Source organism: Diadema setosum, chromosome 4 (genome assembly GCF_964275005.1).
Source record: "Diadema setosum chromosome 4, eeDiaSeto1, whole genome shotgun sequence".
Lineage (NCBI taxonomy): Eukaryota > Metazoa > Echinodermata > Echinoidea > Diadematoida > Diadematidae > Diadema > Diadema setosum.
In genome coordinates, this window is record NC_092688.1 from 14,469,770 (window position 1) to 14,492,425 (window position 22,656).

Genomic DNA, 22,656 nt, shown 5'->3' on the forward strand with positions numbered 1-22,656 from the left:
CTGCCGCTGCGCTGCCTGGCCTGGCTGTGCAGCGACAGCGAGGAGTAGCACTACAGACGCAGTCGTATGTATACATGTACGTATGGTACACACACACACGTACACACACACACACACACACAGGCTTCCTACATACACACATCATGCACACGCAATCCAGCTTCGCGCCGCGAATGCCATGTGGCTGCGTTGCGTGTTGAATTTAAATTTGCATGACCCCAAATACGCGAATGTTACCATGGATCCTTGCATACGAAGCCACGCCTCGAACGTTCGCTGCAGCCGAAAAATTATTGCAAGGGGTGCTTTCAAGACAAAATCCACAGTCGAAGACGTGGAGCTAGCGAAAAACTAACCACACCACCGGATTTAGCATATCCTAAACTACTTACATGCTACACGCTGGTGCAAGTACCGAAGCAGATGCTGAGATATGGGGATAAACGTGTTTCTAACGACATTTACACCTATTTATTGGCGGATTCATGTACCAGCGCTCTAATACATGATGGAGACAAACTCCTTCTTTCATATGATACCAAATTTGTTAGGATTTGAGGTCGGCATCGACTGTGGAAAACTCAATAAAGGCGAAATCCGGCTCAAAATCGCTTGCCAAAATCGGAGCACTTCGCGTTTGCACGGCGTCCTATGGGAGTTGCGTGTTGTGAGATAGGGCGCGCAATGGTCCGAAGGTAGGGAGGGCACGATCCGACACCCTACTAATACTACGGCGGCTCGCCTATTTATACTCGTGAATTCAGCCCCACCGTGTGGCGTTCATCGGTAGGTAAGCACGGCGGTGCGGTGGGGCTTCCTTCCACAATACTCGTGAATGCGGCCCCACCAAACGGCGTTTACGCGAAATTGATACAGCGGTGGGGCCGATTTCCACAGCATAGCATCTTTCATCCTCTCTTAACTTATCGGAAGGACTCCCTATTGTCCCTCGACTAATTTAACGGCCAATTTAACCATATTACAACCCTACCTAACCCTAAACCCTAACCCTAACCCTAACCCTAGGACCTACCCTTGCTTGCTAACGCACGGATGTACGCGCACTGCGGTGGGGCCTATTTCACGATTTTGCCGTAGGTTTTTACAGGTTGTATCGGGTCCAAAGTCACAAGCCAGTCTCAAAATTTAAATTTATTTTTTAAATGACAATGTCTGAAGTCTGAACTAATGTTACATTGGACATGTAAAATTTATATAACATGTTATGCACTTGTCAATGTGATGACGCACCCCACTACCCCGGACATGTGTGCGTCATGGTCATTTTTTGACTGACCACACAGAGTTTTTAACTCGTAACTGACACCACAGTCACTTTTTTGACGGACAAAACGCAAATGACGAACACCACAGTCACTTTTTTGACGGACAACACGTTGAAAGTGATACACACCTCGGTCACTTTTTTGACGGACATCCTCGGTACATTTGACGCACCCCCGAAAATACTGAAACGATTTTTGCATACGTTGTATTCAAGCAATTTCATTTTCTTTTGGTTTGTAAACATAATTTGTAAAAGTTTCGGCAAGTTTCCCTTACCCTGGCCCTGTAAGCACTGTACCATCATTCACCGTACATCACGCTGCTGCAACGATATTACGTACAGTAGTATGTATTCTGTGCATTATGCTCATGCAATCCATACATGACAATCACATGTGTGCAGATGCGCTGTGTGTGCGCGGCCATTGCTAGTCCGGTGGATGCATACTGCAGCGCAGGTACACACCACGCCACGGGATTCCCGCGAGTAACTATACACAGCCCATAACAGTCGCTGTACGTAGAGATTCGCCGTACTAACAGCATCTGGTCGGGCTATCCCGCGAGCAGAAAATGGCATGCGGCAGGCAGTTTCTTCTGCTGCCGCTTCTTTAACTGTCAAAAATTACTGTCAAAAATTCTTGCTGTCGCAAGAATCCAAGCTGCAGGATGTGTCCCGTTTGCGAACAGTCGCCACTGCTTTCGCCACGCGCTCAACTCCGCGGGCCACAGGGCCGTGAGTTGCATGAGCCGCCAAATTCTTTGTCCCTTGCCAGTTTGCTGTGTCACTATATAACTAGCGTATACTGACAGTGAATGGACTGAAATAACACGGTCATGTGCGTTTTGAATGTCGCGTTTTTCCATTTTACATGAACTGGAGAATAATTTATCGTAAGGAAACGACAATATGAAACTGCTTTGGACACACAACAAATTCTGCCAACAAAAGTACAATACCATCATACCTCCATTCACGTAACATATCGTATCATAAGGTATAACTGCATAGATGTGCGCTCGGGTTTCTTCTCGCGAGTGCGAGCGAAGACTGCTCACTGACCGATATCGTGTGAAAATTGTTCCTGCAAGCCCTGTAGCTACTTTGTGTACTCATTGCATCTATGCGCTACTCTGCGCTACCATGCCTCTGCAAAAGAAAACTCGTACAAGTATTCAAGATGAAACTCGCATGTGATCGATTCAAATTTAAAAATTAGCCTCGGATTTCACTGTTGATTCTATGACATATCGGTCGCATTCCCTCACAGCATTGCTTTCTTTAGAGAGCAGCAGTACTGATACTGTAGCAGATCACTGTACATGAGTGTGAAAACCGAGTCACACAAAGTGAAAAGAATATTAATTCATACGACCAACCTTCACAGAGCAACACGCCGATAGCAAAACGATCGCACAGAATCGGAAACGATTTACGCATTGACTTTCGGGACACATCCGCAACAGCGCCATCTAGTGCCTATGCGCGAACCTACTGATGAGTGATGAGTGATCATGATATTGATAACACTAGGGTAGGCAGCTATGCTACACAGAATTGCAACATCTCCTGGGTAAACAGGAAGGAATACAGGGCCTAACACATGCCACCATAATTCAACCACAACACCATCCATCCAAGATTCAACTGCCTGCTAGTGCTACATGTAGAAACCTACAAAAACAATATGCTTTTACAGTAGTTTTGCGCATGGTCGAATCTTGAGACATGACGCTACGGAAGAAACCTTGGTGCCCTAGATATAGTTACTCTCCTACTCATCAACCACCTATTTTTAGATCGACCACCCTCACGCAATGGCTTTCTCGCTTATTAAATCAAAAGTATTACGTTGGATGGAGCGCAATACACTGGAACATTTGAACATGAATACAATTATCAAGAGAAATTAGGGGGATACAGGTAAATAACCTCAGGAAACAGGAAGAAAAATGAATTGAAGAAAATCCTCATTAGCAATACACATAATTATTGTAATGCATATTTGCCCATTTACTGGGTTTACATGTTTTTCAATGGGAAAACAGGTGGTCGATTAAAATGATGAGCTTGCACTTGTCAGTGAAAAATGTCACTTGTGTTTGTTGTCGATAATTCCGCGCGTATGATACGAGTCAACAATCTGAGCTCGGGATATGAATCTGCGGTATTTTCTGCCTTGAGTGGAATGAAATTAAGGTGAAACTGAGGGATTGTTTGTAAGAAACAAGGCATATTGTATTCAATCAAAAGGTGGTCGATGAGTAGCAGGGACTGTCCAACTATGTAACTGCAATCGGTTATAGTGTATGTCTGGGAATAAGTGGAGTGTCACTGAAGTGATGCAGATACTGTGACTAGACATCTGTTACCTGGTTCTAATACTATGGTCTTCATTATCTAGCTGATTATAGTATACACCATGTGTACACCATTGTATAAGTTTTTATGTTTTCAGTGTCTTCTGAGAATGCATTAAACTTTTCACAAATAACACTGTAGAACCCCTGTTGTGTAATATGCTCATAATATGTGTAGCTGCAGCATTTTTCTTTATTCCCCTGGCCTTAGATCTAGATGGCATAAAAATGTGATCCATTTCATTACTTTCATTCAACACATTTTCCTTCACAGAAATCAGGCAGAAATGTCTCATACCTGTCGAGGAACCATCAACCTTGCCGGAGCTTACATAGATACGGAGGACTCGTGCAACTTTGTGATATCCAGCGGGGCACAGACATTCCACCTGAAGGCAGCGTCAGAGGTAGAGCGACAGCGCTGGGTGACAGCACTTGAGCTTGCCAAAGCCAAAGCAATCCAGATGATGGAGGAAGATTCAGGTATGAAGCTCTCTCTCTCTGGCTGTGTGTTCCCAAAGTTTATAGAGCATACCATTGTATGAGCTACAGAAAAGCTGCAATCCCAGCTCAGTCTATAAAATTGCTTTTTGAATTCTTATCAAGTGGTCCTGCAAGTCATGTTAAGTTTGAACCTAATGGTACTGAAATCTTACTAACACTAATATGATATTAAAAAAAGGAAAAATAATTTCTCTTTGTAGCCCTCATCAGTTGTCTTTTGCACATTTTTTTTTTAAAACCATTAGCAGCTGAATCGCCCCAAAACCGCCCATCTTATTACTCCCTAAAATGCCCGAAACTGCCCATCTTAAAAAAAAATTGTTTTATGCTTTACTATTTTGTGTTTTCATATAGAAAATATAATGTAATTTCACTAGTTGAAAGTCAACTGAAGTATGTCAGAATTACTTCTGTGACACACCATTCTCTTGGTAAGATCTTGATAGGCTTTCAAATAAACATAATTTATGATAGACAAAAGTGACCATGAAGTGAGCTACATTGTATTCTAAGTCATTAATAGAAAGTTGTTAAAATGGGAGCAATATTACTGTACCTTAGACTATGGAACCGTAGACCATTATGTACAGAATCTTCAGTTGCTAAAGGGTTAAAGAATTGAGCACATGATGCAGAAGTATAAAAATACCATTGGCTCAGATCAGCTACAGCTCACCATCTTGTCAAGTTCTGTTGTTCATAAAAAATATTTTGTTTGCACTGTCATCTTTGTGAGAAAATTCACTTGTTTTGAATCTTTGTAACTTGGGAATGGGGATTGTGTAAAGGAAGTTTACCCCATTAAAAGTGTTACCTACATTTCCAACTTTTGTGAGACAGTCTTCAGGTATTAGTTGTAGCCAGTTTCTACACCTTTGGTGAGAAGTTATACAGTGTTTTTTTGAGTAGTCATCAAACATCTGCCCCCATTTTAACAAGTTATTTACGTTTGTATTTGGAGTTATCACTTAGCAATTTACTTTGGTTAATTTCAGAAAAGGTTTCTGGACAAATGCAAAAAGAGATCCACGTGTTCCATTTGAAAGAAAGATGTGCAATAATTTTGTACATTGCAATTTCATAAAGAATATTGGAATTTGCATGCATTTTCCTAGTGCAAGGAATCTAACTCATACTATGTGGGACATTAGTGTACATATGCCATTGGTATCACATCAGCCTACATTTAACTCGAACTTCAGTGTATTTTTCCCCCTTTATGAAGTAGCTAAATATTTTGTTTTTGCCATTGCTGCCTCAACTTTTCTTCTTCTTTTTTTTTTAATGACATTCTTGTTGTATCTAATCTAGTTTCATTTAGTCTTTGCAACCCAAAATGTCATGCATACTGCCCTGTAATTTTCTACTTTAATTCCTTTCATGTGAGGTACTTGTAATTTCAAACAATTTATGATTTTTTTTTTTTTTTTCCGTGAGCATGTAAATAATCTAAAGTTTAACTTACGCAGGCAGTTAAGTCCATGTTGGTCATGCACTCACAAACATTTGTGATAGAATGCTACTGATATTATAAAGTATCCACACAGAATGACATGAGCTACTAGTGAATCCCAATATTAGTTTTCTTTTGTAAACTTTATAAATGATGCACCGACAGACATGGGACATTACCTGACACCAATAGTTTGATTGAAACTTGATAAACTTGTTTCATGGGCAGATCTTGAAAAAAGAAGTGTCATTATAAATCTAGCTCCTGATTAAAATTTGCAAAAGACCTGTGAAATGGCAGAAGATTTTACACCTCAAACATTATGCCAAAACATTATGCCATTGAGACACTCTCAGTTCAGAAACATGGGTTACCTTAAAACAGACAACTTACAAGTTTTTAGTCATGGCTTTGACTCTTCAAAATCCATCGACCAGTTGCATGTATAATACTCCTTGCCAATAAACTGTACAGTACTTCATGAAGACCAGCTGGTAGTAAAGTTATGCTATAAATGCTACAAAAGTGTTGTAACTTTATTTTGTTGGAGGGTGGGGGATAAGAAGTACAGTATGTATTACATGTACCTTGAACAGGAAAATAATAATAATAATAATAATAATGATGATGATGATGATGATGATGATGATGATGATGATGGTGATGATGATGATGATGATGATAATAATAATAATGATAATACTAGTAATAATAATAATAATAATAATAATAATAATAATAATAATAATAATAATAATAATAATTATTATTATTATTATTATTATTATTATTATTATTATTATTATTATTATTTTTTATGATTATGATGATGATGATTATTTTTTTTACATCCATGGAAGAACTTTGGTGACCCATAAAACTGTCTCATACTATTTAGAGACCTTCATGTTAAATTTGTACTTACTGTAAGTAACTGTGATATCCATTTGCAGATTTAAAAGGATTTATTTTTCACGAAGATTCATGGAATAGAAAGTAAAGAAAAAATACTATTTTTCTTTGGTCAATATGACACGAGGAGCCATTTAAAGTCCTACATTGTACATTTGAAACAGTAGAAACTTTAATGTGTACAAATGTTATGGTAGTTTACTGGAGCATCTTTGTATTAATTTCCTTAAATTAATTAATTTTCTAAGATATTATGACTGTTTAGGCTTTTAGTATTGTGATATTACCCAGTATATTGAAATATCTTGATAACCTTGCAATGGATTTTAAAGACGATTGATTTTGCTAGTTGTACAAAAATTTTAGGTGTTGAGGATGAAACAATAGGTTATTATAGCAATGCTTGGGAACCTAAAACCATGTTGGCTATTGAAAGAGTATTGAGTTCAAGTCACTGTGGTTACTGTACATGCTGGTAGGCAATTCCAGAAATGAAACAAGGAAAAACATTGAAAATATGGGGGAGGGGGATAGAGGGGAGGGGGTCCTTCAATGAAATTGCAGGCAGTGATCATTCTTATGTATGATATCTTGAAGTTATGAGAGAGCTGTGGCACTGTATTCTGCAGAGTAATACCAGTAGAGTTACGTACTGTATTCGGAAAAGTATTAGTGCTTACTGTGATCTACTGTGAGCTCACTGCCTGTATATGTGGGGCAAACAGTCTAATGTGGCAAGCATGGTGCCAGTTGGACGGCTCTGCGGGAATGGACCAGCTAAGAGTGTGGTATCTGAGAATGCTCGCGTTCACCCTGTTCCCGGGGTATGACAAATCAGCACCCCTGGTTCAGTCCCCAGCAGGACAGAGTGAATCGTGCTGCTGTGATGGGGATTGTAAACAAAGTATGTGATTCAAAGATTATGACTTTATGTGGTCAGTGTTTGATTTTGCTTTTCCCTTGTGCTCACCAGTTGTGACACAGTGTACAATGTACATGTACGTACACAATAGAGTAGGTATGAGGGTGTGACTGGAGTAGACTGGTACACGTACACTTGCATGGCTGTGAGTATCTTGCATTTAAGGATGCTTGTTTGTATGAATCAACTGTAGTTTCTATCAAATGCTGAGACTGCCGTACATATGTTTTAAAATACCTCTACCTGTAATGTATCCTCTGTGAATCAGGAAGCCATCTACAGTGTATAGTACTGTAGGTGGTGTGCACTTCTGCCAGAAATCTTAACTAGGTATCGGTACCCATTCATGCCGGCTCAGAGAGAGAAAAGTTTTGTTTGCATACTGTGGGTGTGCTGAAAATGTGATGACTGATGTGATATGTTTCTAATATTATTCCTTGAACAATTTGTCATATATGAATGATTTTTTTTTTTTTTTTTTTTTTTTTTTTTTTTTTTGCTACACAGAAGTGACTGGCCTAGATTTCTGTTGATTGTGCATACACATTTTGTAGATTGTTCTTTAGCCCAACTTTGATAGGGTAATATTTTGTTACATAATGTAACTCTCTGCTACAACATAGGAAGATCATCTTGGTTGTATGATGTACACTGTACACTGAATATGTATGCTTATGGTATCAAAAACTAAAAGGGATTAGGCAAATTATGACTTTAGAACTCGAGTATTCCAATTCTGTTTGGATATTTTCATTGCCTGATTTTGCATTAATTTTCTGATCATTCAAGCATTTGACGAGTTGTGGATAATATTTTTAAAGTATTGAACTCACATGCAATATACAGATGCAGGTGCTGTTTTGTTGGGCACGTGGGTGACATGTGATGTTTTTCTGGACAAATGTGACCCATGTCTGACCTTTGATTTCCTGCCAGTTATTATTTGCTCTGGTGTCTCCTAAATGGGATGTTTGCCATATTTGGAAACTCTCCCCTTTTCCGTGAACATTTATAGATACATGATCAGAGACAGTCATCTCAAAGAATTCATTCAGGAAACTGATATTGATGCTTCAGATTTGTTTGACCCAGGGTCGATATTGGTTTTAATAGAAGTGCTGTGTACACAGTCGTATGTACAGCTATATCGTACCTTCTTGATGTTGAATAGCTTGTGTATTTTCTTTGAAGTCTCAAGTTTTTAACATTCAGTCTTTTTGTTTTTTCTATGTAGTTCTCTCCCTAGTCATTTTAGGTCTGCACCGTTATTATTTTTTCTCTTTCTAAAAAGAGTTTGAAAATAAGCTGTAGATGCTACTGTACACTTACAATGTACAGCTGTATGTATCTAGATACACTGTACATGTTGTACGTGTACAACTGTATGTCATTGAATGGAAAGATTATTTAACGTCAACCAAGAGAAGGGTGTGAAGTTATGCTTATTACTATTTTTTATGGGGGGGGGGGGGTATTTTGATAACCAATTGTACAAGCAGTTGGGACAAGTACAATCTGAACACGCATCATGGCAGTGAAATATGCTGCCTGTGATTGCACAAAGAATGGAAACATTTTAGAGTAAACAGCGGCTGGTTTCCATGGCTCTCATCGTGGGGGGTTTGGATGACTGATCTGATGGTGCCCAGTCAACCTGACACAGTCGCCATTACTGTTTGCCTGCCTTTGGCTCCAGTGATGTTTGCATGGAGGAAGACTATAGGCTATATATTCAAACCACATCATGAAAGAAAAAAAAAAAAGATTACAACAAAATGAAAAGATATGTAGTTTGATGGCCTTGTCAGTGGCTCATTGTGTAGACTACTAGGTGTAGCTGTTCCTTCTGTCTTTCCTGTCTACGCTATACATGTAATCAATGTTTTGAGTGAACATCGGTCTGATGTAGATTGTATGTATCCTGTTCCTCCCACGCAGCTGAAAATGTTTTTGTAACTCTGCGCAGATCCAGTTCTGAATGTGTGCATTGTGTTTAAAAGGAACAGACTCATTGGGATCGATGGTGTACAGTTCTTTAGTTGTCATTAATCAGCTGTTAGATATAGAAGTGGAGCCATCTTTTTTGTGTGTGTGTGTGTGTTGGAGATACTTCAGAAGATTTTGTCGTACTCATACAATACCAGTACTCGATCTAGAAGGGCCTAACATCAAATAACAGGTATGTTCTTGTTCTCTCGATATGTACATGTTTAATGTGTTCCTGTGTCTTCATTAATTTTACCATGAGAAGGCAGATCTAGATTTGGAATTATTTCTCTACAGATTTATCATCCTTATCATGCAATTTACAGATCTACAGTAGGGGGATGGACTCAAATTCCCTTGTTAAAGAAGAAAGCCTCGGAATGATTTAAGAAAAAAGTATTGTCTAATTGAAGTCAGTACTTATACATTTATGTGGAAAGTGACTACAACTGTACCTACAAGTAGTATGATAGCATTGTCAATTGGAAATTCATGTATGGTATCTAAAATGTTCTATTGTCCAATTATCTAAGGGCGGACTCACACTGTACGATTTTTACTGCGATACATGGCGGTGCAACAATGAGCGATATCGTGCCCTGTTGCCCTCTGTCGCAGGTGCTGAGATGCATACCCTCACACTATGCGATTTGTAGCATACGATTTACATTGTGCGCATGCGTACAACGATATGGCACCGGTCTGAATGAAGTGTACTCGTGAATGTTTTTGGCGACGTTGGTTTGTAAAGTCTGTTGAAGCTTGCTTGTTTGTTTGTTTGTGAAATAACTTAAAAAATACTAGATACGAATCGAATGGAATACCGTATAATCAAAGAAATAAAGTTAATGATGATACAAGGAAGAGATGATGCAATTTTGTTATTGATCTGGATCACTGCCTGGATCAAAGTTTTTCTTTCTTTTTTTTTGGGGGGGGGGGTGGGGGGGCGGTGGTCGAAAGAAATGGGGTCATTTTCAGCATACTTTATGAACATTTATGTAACTACAACAATGGGTAGAAATCACAATGTAGGTGAAAATGTACTGCATGGCGGAGGTCTGTATTCTCTGAGTGCTTTTCTATAGCCATGATAGTGCAAGTCTAACATTGTGGTTTCGCAAACACATACAATATTGTGCTGACCTATTTTGCAAGTTGGTCCTTGAAAAATTCACTTTGGTTTTCTGTATGTATTTACTATCCAGATGTAAGGGAATCACACTTATTTACAATATACACGTATATTGATTCACATATACAGAAAGTGACAAGAATAAAGATGATCTCATATTCAAGTCATTGAATTTAATATACAGTATATACCAAAAGAAACTTTGCGTTAAATGTACGTGTAACGCAAGCGCCGATCGTTACTGCGTTAATCTTTCTGCGTTACAAAATTAACGATCACCGTGCGTGAATGATCGTTACAGATCGTTACTGTGCGTGAATGATCGTTACTGTGCGTTACAGATCGTTACTGTGCGTTAATTTTTAGATCTTGCGTTAGCGGACTTGTCATGTGGACTGGGAAGAAATCTCGGAAATTGCGAGACTCGGAGATGCCTGTCGTTCTTTATATTTACTACGGACAATTTCCTGCCGGCGGAGGGCATCAAAATAGCGATACAAATACCGAAAAGATTTTATAGTTGAGCAGAACTCCCCTGGCAATGTCGTATTGTCATGGTGGTCAAATTTGTACTCATGGGCGCAGTCAATGGAATCGGGCAAGCAAAAATGTCGAAGCCACCTTTTTCCCCAGAGCCAACATTTCCATCGAACATTGAACCCATGAAATCACGCATACGCAAGCCTAAAACTAACGACTGTTAACGCCGACTGTCTAACGTTAGCGATGTCACGATTTTTAACTGTCAGACACTTACTCAATTCAGGAAGGTGCAAAAGTCCATTTATATTCCAATACACAACGTGTGTCTCGCTGAATAATTGGTGGTAGTGTGTGGTGACAAAGCCGAGTATTTCGGCAGTAAAAGTAGCGGGCAGCAGAAGAAAATGTCTGCCACTTTCTGCTCGCATTATTACACTGCCAGCAGGTGAGTCAAGTGGTGACTTGATAGGCACGCTTTCACATGAAAGTTTACCCAGAAACATGAAAAATCCCACGATGCCAAGGTGCCAGAGTGGGAATGGGGAGGGGTGGAGAGAGAGAGAGACCAATTAACAGAAGAAACCGCGCGTACTGGCGCATTCTCGGAGGTCATGAACAGTCTGGTCTGGGGTCTTGGAGATGAACAGAGAAGGAATGTTTAATTAAAGATAGCTCTAGTCGAAGACCCAGGATTACAAACGTTGATTTTTTTTTTCTCCTTTCATTTAACATGCCTTCACGTTTAGAAATGGTTGCACTCCTTAAAAAAAAAACTCTCCTGCGATCTTTGTTAACTTAATGTAGCCGTTTAAAACGTCAAACTTACCATGAAAGTGTTACTACGTGTAATACAATAGTTAATACTATACCTATTGCTTTATTCATATCTGTAAAACACAAATTTGACTACCAATGACAATAAAAAGAAATACTTGTATTTGTTTTGTGCGGAGATTTTTTGTCTTTATCCTGACTAGTTCACATGAAATTTCTAATGTTTTTATGGCAGCATCAACAGCCTAAGATAAATTACTGAGAGATTTATAAATTATGAAATTTTTGGCAACCATCCATTTGAACTTCAGGCATGAAAAGCTCCTGATATTCAGCAAAAACTACTCAACAGATCAGAGACAAGGTTCCTTCAAATTTGAGAAGAAGCACGCAGATTTGCTGGGCGTGGTATTCTAGGTCCATGCTTTGAGATCGTCACAATCGTGTTGTCACCAGGGAGGTGGAGTGTCTCTCTTCTACCTCCCAGTCCCTGTTGTCACGGAGTATCGGGAAGTTGTCACAAACTCCAGGATCACCCCTCCCTGCCAACTCCATGTTGCTCCCAGGGAGGCGGGAAGAGTCTCTTCCCACCTCTCTGTTGCTCCCCGACGTGCATCGTGAATGCGTGGCGTTTCTTGTCACCGTCCGTACCCGAGGCTGCTTTGTATTTGTCTTGGAATATTGATTCATTTCTTGTCATGACATGAGTGTATAGTAATCGTTTTGCATGGCTATGTAAAAAATTGTGATACAACGAAACAACGATGTTCGAAAGGTCTGCTTTTGATAACTCACAGACTATCAAATCACCCTTGTTTTTCCCGCTCCCAGGCCTCCAATTGAGCAATCCACACGCGCGCGCAAATTCCTTTGCCATGTGGTTTTGCCAGCCAGCTGTCGGAATGTGCTTTGAAGTTACATTTCAGCCTGGCCTGGCTGGCATGAATGGGTGTCGAGTTTCAATCAATACCTACTGTTGTTTTATTCTTGTATTTGAACATGTCGTTTCACCTGACAACACACGGAGATCAGGAAGGTGTAGGGCTGAGAAGAGGTTTTTGTTGTTTGTTGCAACCTAATCCGGGCAATTAACCCCAGAGGGCAATTACCCCCCCCCCTCCTCCCCCCCCCCCCTCCCCCGCTAAATACTGGTTAATGGTAAGGTTAGAGTAAAGATTAGGGTTAGGTTTAGGGCGAGGAGTTTGGGTTATGGTTAGGATTAGGGCCAGGGGAAGGGTCCGGGGTAATTGCCCAGGAAGAAAAGAGGGACACGCTTTTGTTCTTGGTCAAATCGATTTTCCTAGACGATGCTGTGGAGCTAGAAAGGAACAAAAAAAAAAAAAAAAAAAAAAAGCAATTATGACGTCTGGCGTACTTCCGGGACATCTTATTTTTCTTGCACTCTGAAATTTCCTATTGTTTGGCGTTATCAATGTCGTTAATTGTTTTATAGTTACCCTCTTTCGCATTATAAACTTAAAGTCCATAGAACATTCATACGCATTAAGATCACACTCGAAAAGCAAAACTGGTGTATAGTTTGAACACAGCAAAATGAAATAACGAATATCCCGCAGATTTACCAAAATTATGCGTCATGTGGGTCCATTCATTTTCTTTCTTTTTTCTATCGTTTGTCTTCTTGTCGATGTGGGGGGTATAGATTCAGGATATACTTATCCTTTTCCCCTTTCGGCCCGGTGCAATTACTCCTGGTGCTGACATTCTTTTTGCTCGTCTTCCGATTGTACTGTTGTTGTAAATAAATGCGCGTGGAGCCCCAGCTGTATCGCAAAAAAAAAAAAAAGAAGTCTATCTAAAGTTGACCTTCAAATACATGTACTTCAGTAAAATCTGGATCAATTAGCCATGGTACCGGTTTGCGGTTTCAATCCCCTCGAAGCCCGATACAGACAGTTTATTTGCCTTTCAGCAAGACACTTTATCCACAAAAGGCCAGAGCTCCACACTAACTTTTATTTCGGTGGCCCAATCGGGCCACAAAAATGATTGATTTTTATTTTTTGGTGGCCCGAAAAGAAAAACAAACAAGCAAAACTATCGGTCCTACTAAACATAGAAAAATAAATATCAAGTATTACTGACGTGATACAGGTACCCACGCCTAAAATAAATGAATAGAAAATTTAATCATCTTATACCGTTATTCTGAGTTCTAAGATTTCGCAAATAGGCTTATAGATTGTTATAAAAGTTGATGCCTATTAAAGTGGTCAAAATTTACGTTTGAAATGAGAAAATGGGAGCATTTGCAGACATTGTAAACATCCGACATTTGTTTTAGCACCGTAAAGAGCCAAAAAATTACCGTTATTTATTTCTGGTGGAAATTCAAGCAATCATTCAACATTTACAAGTATTTTAACACCTTCCGGAGCCGAATGTTACCGATAATCATTTTCAAATGTAAAACCAAGCAACCGACATTCATTCTATCATCTTACGGACCTGAATATCATCGTTATTCATTTCCGAACGTGAAAGCAAACATCCGCTCTTTATTTTATCATCTAACTGAGCCGATTGATTCCGTTTATAATTTCCAAATGTACAAGCAACAATCTGTTACTTATTTTAGCATCGTACGGAGCAGAATATTACCGTTATTCATCTCCAAATTCAAAAGCAAACACCGACATTTACTTTATGATTGAAGGAGCCGAATGTTACTGCTGTCCACTTCCGAAAGTGAAATGAATCATCTGACATATTTCATCATCGTACGGAGCCGAATGTTATACTGGTTTTCACATTCAAACGTCATCCGACATTAAATTTACCATCAAACGCCACTGAATGTTATTGTTATTCATTTCGAAATGTTAAATTTATAGCAAATGTCTGATATTCATTTTAGCATTTTAATTATGGAGCAGAATGTTACTGCTTGTCACTTCCGAACGTTCAAGCAATCTTAAATCATCTGACATTTATTTTGGCATCTTCCGAAGCCGAATGTTATTGAGCACTATTTACTTTCGAACGTAAAAGCGAACATTCGGCATTTCATCGTCGTACGGAGCTGAATATCATTGTTATTCATTTCCGAACGTCAAAGGGATCATTCGACATATATTTCAGTATCTTCCGGAGCTGAATGTTATTGCCATTTACTTTTGAACGTAAAAGCGAACATCCAGCAATTATTTCATCATCGTACTGAGTTGAATACTATTGTTATTCATTTCCGAACGCCAAAGCAAACATTCAACATTTATTTTAGCATCTTCCGGAGCTGATTGTTATTGCTATTTACTTTCGAACATAAAAGTAAACATCAAACATTTATTCATCATCGGACGGAGTTGAATACTATTGTTATTCATTTCCGAACGTCAAAGCAAACATTAACTTCACCATCAAACGCAGTTAAATGTTACTGTTATTCATTTCGAAATTTTAAACAAAATCTGACAGTTATTTAGCATCGTATGGAGCAAAATATTAGTGTTATTCACTTCCAAACGTAAAAACAATCATCTGACATATATTTCAGCATCTTCTGGAGCCGAATGTTATTGCTATTCACTTTCGAAAGTAAAAGCAAACATCCAACATTTATCTCGTCGTTGTACGAAGTTTATTATTATTGTTATTCATTTCCGAACGCCAAAGGGATAATTCGGCATTTACCTTAGCATCTTCCAGAGCTAAATATTATTATTATTTATTTTCGAACGTAAAAGTAAACTTCCAGCATTTATTTTATCATCGTATACGGAGTTGAAATTCATTATCACTTATATCCGACCGTCAAAGCAAACATTCGACATTTATTTCAGCATCTTCCGGAGCCGTATTTTATCCCTATTGATTTCCGAACGCAAAATCAAATATCTGACGTTAATTTCAGCACCGTACGGAGCTGAATCTTACCATTATTCATTTCCAAAAGTATAAGCAAACATCCGACATTTATTTTTGTATAATACGGAGTCGAATATTACCGTTATTCATTTCCAAAATTAAGAGCAAACATCTGACATTTATTCTAGCAGCTTACGGAGCCGATAGTTACCGCTGTTCATTTTCAAAACTGAAGGCAAACATCCGGCTTTTTTGGTGGCCACGCGGCCCGGCGTGCGTTTTTGGTGACGCCGGTCGCAAATTAACCATTCGCGAAATCGTGATTCGATTCGCGAAAAGACTCCGCTAAATCGCTACACTCGGCAGGGGCTACGTCGTCCTTTCACCAGGTCTCGTTACAAAACCAAAATCTCGTGTGAGTTCTTGCGTTACCTATCGTTAATTTTAACGAAACATCGTTAATTTGCGTTAGGGATCGTTACTCATCGTTACTCATCGTTACTCATCGTTACTACAAACGTTAATTTTCCCGATCGTTACTTTGCGTTACTAACGATTCAGGTGAAACCGCTTGCGTTAATGAAACGTTACTGTTGATTAACGCAAAGTTTCTTTTGGTATATACTGTAGATTCATCGATCACTCTTGCTGTACACCAAAATACAGGTGCATGCTTAAATTATTTCAATGGCAATTTTACTGTCAAAATAAAGCACACAAAAATGCAAAACTAGTACTACTGTAGTACTTTACCAAAGCAATATCATAATTGTGCTGTACAATTCACATACACTGAAGTATGGACATCATAGTTCATAAAAATAGCACACAAAGCGACAAAACTAAGCAACTTCTATTTCTCTTCCACATAAAAAAAAAAAAAAAACTCAGTCAACATCTACAAGAAGTTCAGCTGTACGAGTGATTGTTGCCATTACAATTTGCATGAGACAACTACCTGGATGCCACTATTTCCCAAATCATGTTGCAACAAACAGCACAAAGCAAATTGCTGCAATATACTGTAAAAGTGGAAATTTTCGCGGTGTTGAAATTTTCGCGCATTTCGCGCAACCAGAAACTAGCGCGAAAATAAAAACACGCGAATATTTTTGCTTGCCATACGTTCCTGTGCGTGATGTCTTGATTTCGCGGAATTAAAAACAAGCGAAACTCTTCTGACCCGGCCTAGCGGGAAAAATTAGTCGCGCGAAAATATCCACTTTTACAGTAACATACTCTACAAGCAATGCTCTTGAAGGTACCGGTACATAAACACTACTGTAAACATATTTTGAAACATGTCAAAATAGAATGATCATACCAGCATTCTAAGGGGTGCTCGGAGGTGCACTGAAATGTGCTACCAGTTTTAATCCAGATTAATCAGACAATGCATGTACTGCAAAATACTGTGGCCAAGCAGCCATTTGGAGTGAAATTCCAACTGTGTGAACCTTGTCAATTGTATACCCGGCGCCGTAATATCACTACAGGAGGTCTCCCCATTGTCTATTTTCTGTCCATCCCAGATTATCTTGCTGTCAACCTTAAGGCATTCTTTACAAGAAGAAGATGTGCTGGTTAAAATGTGTGAAAGGAAAAAAAAAAATAAGGTAAAAGGTTGAAGGCCAGTTGTATTTTGGTCACACATTCTACTTTCCAGACATGACATAAGCAAGAAATAATGTTATCAGTAAATCAGGCAGATACAAATGAATGAACACTGAGTTGCTTTGAAATATTTGAATGATAAGGGTAAGTGGTAAATTGTAGCCCACAATGTAGCAAAACTAACTATAACAATTTGCTGACTCAAACCTTCCAATGGTGAATCCAGTAATAAATGTTATCCGTTGATACAGATAGAGATAGTATAAAAAAACAAACAAACATAATTTTGTGTTCGGGGGGGGGGGGGGGGGGGGGGATCTGTGGTTAAGATCAGAAGACTTTTTTTAAATATATATGAATAACATACCAAACACTTATACAGTAGCAGAATATGACTGCATAAGGAAAAAGAGCTATCTCAGAATGCCGACTGCTGCAATCACTTTACTCTAAATTCAGAATTGCACAGTAACATGAGTTCTTGTTTGCAGCTGGCCATTTTTACAATCAGTGGTGTAAAATGCAGTATTGGTACTAATTGGTGTATAACTTTCTTATACACTGACAGATATGCATTATTTTTTCTCATAAACTTACCACCCACAGTGTCTACCTTGGGTACCTTAATGAACTTTCCTCTCTTTTTCTTTCAGATGTGGCAGGCACTTACATGCTTGAAATCCAACACTTTTGGTGTACTCACTCTGACATAGTATTTTTGTCAGAGCTAGCATATTAAATTGTTTATTCCTTTTCATTATTTTTGTTGCTGTTGTGATAGACAGGTATCCAACTTTAAGAACTATTATGTTTACCAGGTTCTGCTTTGTCTTCTTTAAATACTGAAATTGTCCAAACTTTATGTTTCGGAGGTGACATTTTCCGTTAACAATTAACCCCTCTTTTGAGTTAGCTCTTGTTCACAATTATAAAATTCAACTTTGCTAATTTGCATCAAAACAGAATAGTAATCAATCTGACTTAACTTTGATCCAAAGATTATTTAATTCAAATAACTTATCATTTTTTGGTGAGCGTTTAGAAATTTATGTAACTTTTCCGTTAACATTTCTGTCACCTCCGAGACAACAGATTTATGTATTTAATTTTTTTATTCTTGACATCAGTTATACATTACATTTGCAAAAATGTAACATATCCCCTCACATTATCTCTGAAGGAAGGTAGTAGAAATATAGCCTGTTGTTTTCATTTCGGAGCAATTTACAATTTTCCGTTAACACTTGTCACCTCCGAAACAATTGTCACCTCCGAAACAACAGGCATATTATATTTGATAATTTCTCGAAGGCAAAGCAATTTTGTTTGATTCTGTCCAATTGACAGGAATCTCTTTTGGATGACAATAGTAATATGGCAACAGGAAGTGAGAATTTTCTAGGGATTAATAAAAGATTCAATAAAAACTAAAAATTACTGTTTCGGAGGTGACAAAACACTGTTAACAAGATTTTTTGTTCATTTCTGTTGAAAAGAAACCATATCATGTACACCAATGGTATCATTTATTTTAGTAACATAAGTCTCAAAGTGGAGAAATCAACTACCACACTCTCACTCTTTTTTTTATTACTAGACTGTACGTTTTAGGGCAAATTTACATTTTTTCACTTTTTTTAACAATGAGAATGCACAAAATACACCCATCTGTTGTATATATAATGTTGTAATCAAGATCATTTCTCCTGCTTTAGTTAAGTAAACATATAGATGCTTTCATCTTAGAAGCTTGATTTCCAACAAGCAATTTAGTTGTGAAGATTTACCAATCACAGCTTTCCTTGTAGGTTGCTTTTTCTTGTGTTTCGGAGGTGACATTGTTTGTTAACACCATATTGTTATGTGATAGTGAAAGGCAAGACTTCAGTTCCTTTTCACTATCTATTAACTTTTTCTAATACATTTAATATCTACAAAATCATCACAACTGAAGTGACTTTTGTATACATAGCTCACCAGAATTCCCTTGATACCAAAGTAATACATGTGGCAGTTCATGCATGCCATAGTCCACAATCTTTAACAAAAAATAATGTAAAAAAAATCATCAAATAATCAAACTCCACAAAAAGGCCACATGCCTATAGCTGGTGCACAACTTGTTCTTGAATTCATAGTTGTTGTTTTTCCATGTACAATGTGGTAATCATAAACAAAATTATGTGATTTTTTTTTAATATGACAATAATTATTACATATTTCCAAGTTGAACCAACTGTTTATGACATTGTATTTTTTAAGATTATTGAAGTTATGTGACAACTAAAGTGAACAGAGGATCAAGTCCCCAGGACTGGAAAGGGAAAGATAAAAAAAAAAACAAGATTTGTAGATCTATTTCAGTACTTTTGATGAGGTGTTTACCTTGTTTTGTTATTATGTTTTATCTTAGAATTTGGCTTCAAATACTGGAATTTCAAGGAAAAGAAAATGGTTTCTTAAAGGACAAGTCCACTTTCATATACATGTGGATTGAGTGAATGCAAATGTTCAACAGTAAAACATATCATTGAAAGTTTGGGGGAAATTGGACAATCCATTCAAAAGTTCTGGGTTTTTTAAGTATCTGCGCAATCACTGCTGGATGAGAAGACTACGACAGTGTATGATGTCACATGCATACAACGATATAAGGAAAATATAAGTGAATTTCACAAAACTTTACTTTTTGAAAAAAGTGCACATTTCTTCAACTTGCTTCTGATGTATTTTAGGGCAATATTATTCACCCTGCCTTCCAAAAGAGAGAAGTCATGTGTTCTTTTGTTATGCAAGAAAAGTGAAAATACAGAACGTTGAATTTTCTTGATACTTTCTCTATATCCTTGTACACATGTGACATCACAAGCTATGAAGTCTTCTCATTCAGCTTTGACTGAGCAGAAACTTTAAAAATCCATAACTCTGAAACGGATTGCCTTACTTTCCTCAAACTCTCACTGATGTGTTTTACTAATATTGCTATATTTACTCAACCCTCATGTCTATTGAGGTGAACTTGTCCTTTTCCAGTTTCTGTCCCTTATAAGTTTATTTGAGACCAGTTTGTGTTCAGGACCTTCTGTGAAGTTGATGGGGAAAATTACTGAACAAAAACAAATTTTCCCCTCAAGTTCACAACTCATTATGCATTATGTTGCTCTCTTCAGCTGGGAAACACAAAATGTTGTCTTAACCAACTGTAAAAACCTTTTAAAGATTAGTATGAATTACAATCTCAAACAAAATATGAGCTGGTATCCTTTATCATGAAAGAGAATAACCAAACGAAATAACAAGTAAGAACTTAAAGAAAGAGCTTATATTTGAAAATTAAAGCCATGAGGAAAGACATGAATGTTCACTAAATAGTTAACATCTGAGAAGTTGGGTTGTCTCTGTGTTGTGTCACCTCAAAAACAATAAAATGTTTTTTCTTATCATATACTTTTTACTCTCAAAAGTGACTGTTAAATATGCATGATTTGCAGGTAATTTTCAATCAATTCATTATGATATGTAAAATATATTTTAGTAATGTCAACAGTTTAAATGAATCTGGTGTATAGAAAATTTATCCCAGATGAACCAAACACCTTTCACCAGTATTATAACATTTATATGGTGGCTATCAAGGATGATGAAGAATTCATGAACATCCTTGAATTAATCTATTTATAAAACTATGTGCAAACAAAAACATACACAAGTCAAATAAGAATTTTTGCTTTTGGTATTCATACCGTATGTCCCCGCCAAAAAATTACAGTGGTACCCTCCGCAACAATAACTTTAAAGATAGTGAATCAATCTAAAATACAATGTAAGGGATTGAAACTATAACTCATTGCCCACGCCTTACAGAAAACCCCATTCAATTTGCTTCAGAGGTCAAAGAGAATTGAGGATTTTTGTAGAGCATGTGAGGAATCCCTTCCCTCCAAGTTCTGCATGTGTTTACACATTAATATGCAGTTCCAAGAGCATCCAAGTGCTGAACTTGGAAGAATCAGACTCCTGACATCCTTTATGACAATCCACATTTCTTTGAGATCACTTAACCAAACTGACTGGGGCTTTCTGCAAAATAGAGCTAAGATGTTATAATTTAAGACCCCAAAGTAGAATTTAGTTGATTTAATCATATTGGGTGCTATCAATGCAAAAGTCTAATTGTAAATTTTTTTTGGGGGGACATACTATATGAATACATGAACACAATGTTAACATTGAATGTCACCTCCGAAACAAAGTTATTCTTCCCTGGTGTTGTGGAATAAAATATTCTGAGAGTAAAGAAACATTACTGAAATGATCTTACACCCTCATTTCAATTTAAGGTAGAAAATGGAATGCCATATTTCTTCAGCTTACAATATCTAGCTTATGTCCATCATATTCTTACTGTAAATTTATATTTTATCACAATGTTAACATTGAATGTCACCTCCGAAACGAAGTGATTCTTCCCTGGTGTTGTGGAATAAAATGTTCAGAGAGCAAAGAAACATTACTAAAATGATCTCACACCCTCATCTCAAGTTAAGGTAGAAAATGGAATGCCATGTTTCTTCAGATTACAATATTTAGCTTACATCCTTCGTCCAAATGGAAGGCAAACTACTGGTACCCATGCTAATTCATGAAGTGTAAAAAAAACACTTGTTCTGTGTGGTTTATCTGCTTGAAACAGGAGTTAATTTCTTGTTCTTGAGTTATAATTATTAAAAACATTGATAAAAAGAAGAAGTTTTTGTGTTATTGTCACTTATTCTCAAAATAAGTGAGTGTTAATATTAATGTCACCTCCGAAACATTCTAATATGTTAACTGTCACCTCCGAAACATCCATGTGTGAAAAATCCAAGTTTTAAAGAAATGATTGGAATTTCATTTAACCTATATAGGAAGGTAGCCCTTCTTAAAGACTTGTTATAGTAAGAGTTTGACCTGGCCTGCCCTCCAATAAATAGTTAAAATCTTAAAAATTACATGTCAATTGGTATTTTTTAGCAAAAATTTATAAATCTCATGTATTTTTTTTGAATTCACTTTATATTCAACCCCCAATTAGTTTTGATTCACAAACTATATATTGTTGTTAACCATATCAACTTTGCATGGTGAAGTTTGACTACAGAGTTTTGTCAATATGGTGCAATTCATGAAAGCAAAATTTTGCTTAAATTTACTTCAGGTGCCAGGGTTTTCCTTAAATTACACCAATAACCCTTCAGCTTTAAGGTCTGAAATGTTATTTTTTCAAAAATTTGAATACTTTCAAACAGGAATCAAACAGAATAATGAAAAAATATTTTGTTTGAAATTTTGACCCTCCGAGTACAAAAGTTACACCACTGATCGTAAAAAAGGCCAGCTACAATAAAATTCATTGCA

General features: G+C 37.5%; 1 protein-coding gene across 1 annotated transcript in view; it reads left to right on the forward strand.

The window, feature by feature from the left end:
- LOC140226907 (oxysterol-binding protein 1-like) overlaps positions 1-22,656 on the forward strand; it is a 114,864-nt gene that overhangs the window by 7,166 nt on the left and 85,042 nt on the right. The window contains exon 2 of the mRNA XM_072307336.1: positions 3,923-4,131. Coding sequence (XP_072163437.1) covers positions 3,923-4,131 — 209 coding nt within the window. The remainder of the gene's footprint in view (positions 1-3,922; positions 4,132-22,656) is intronic.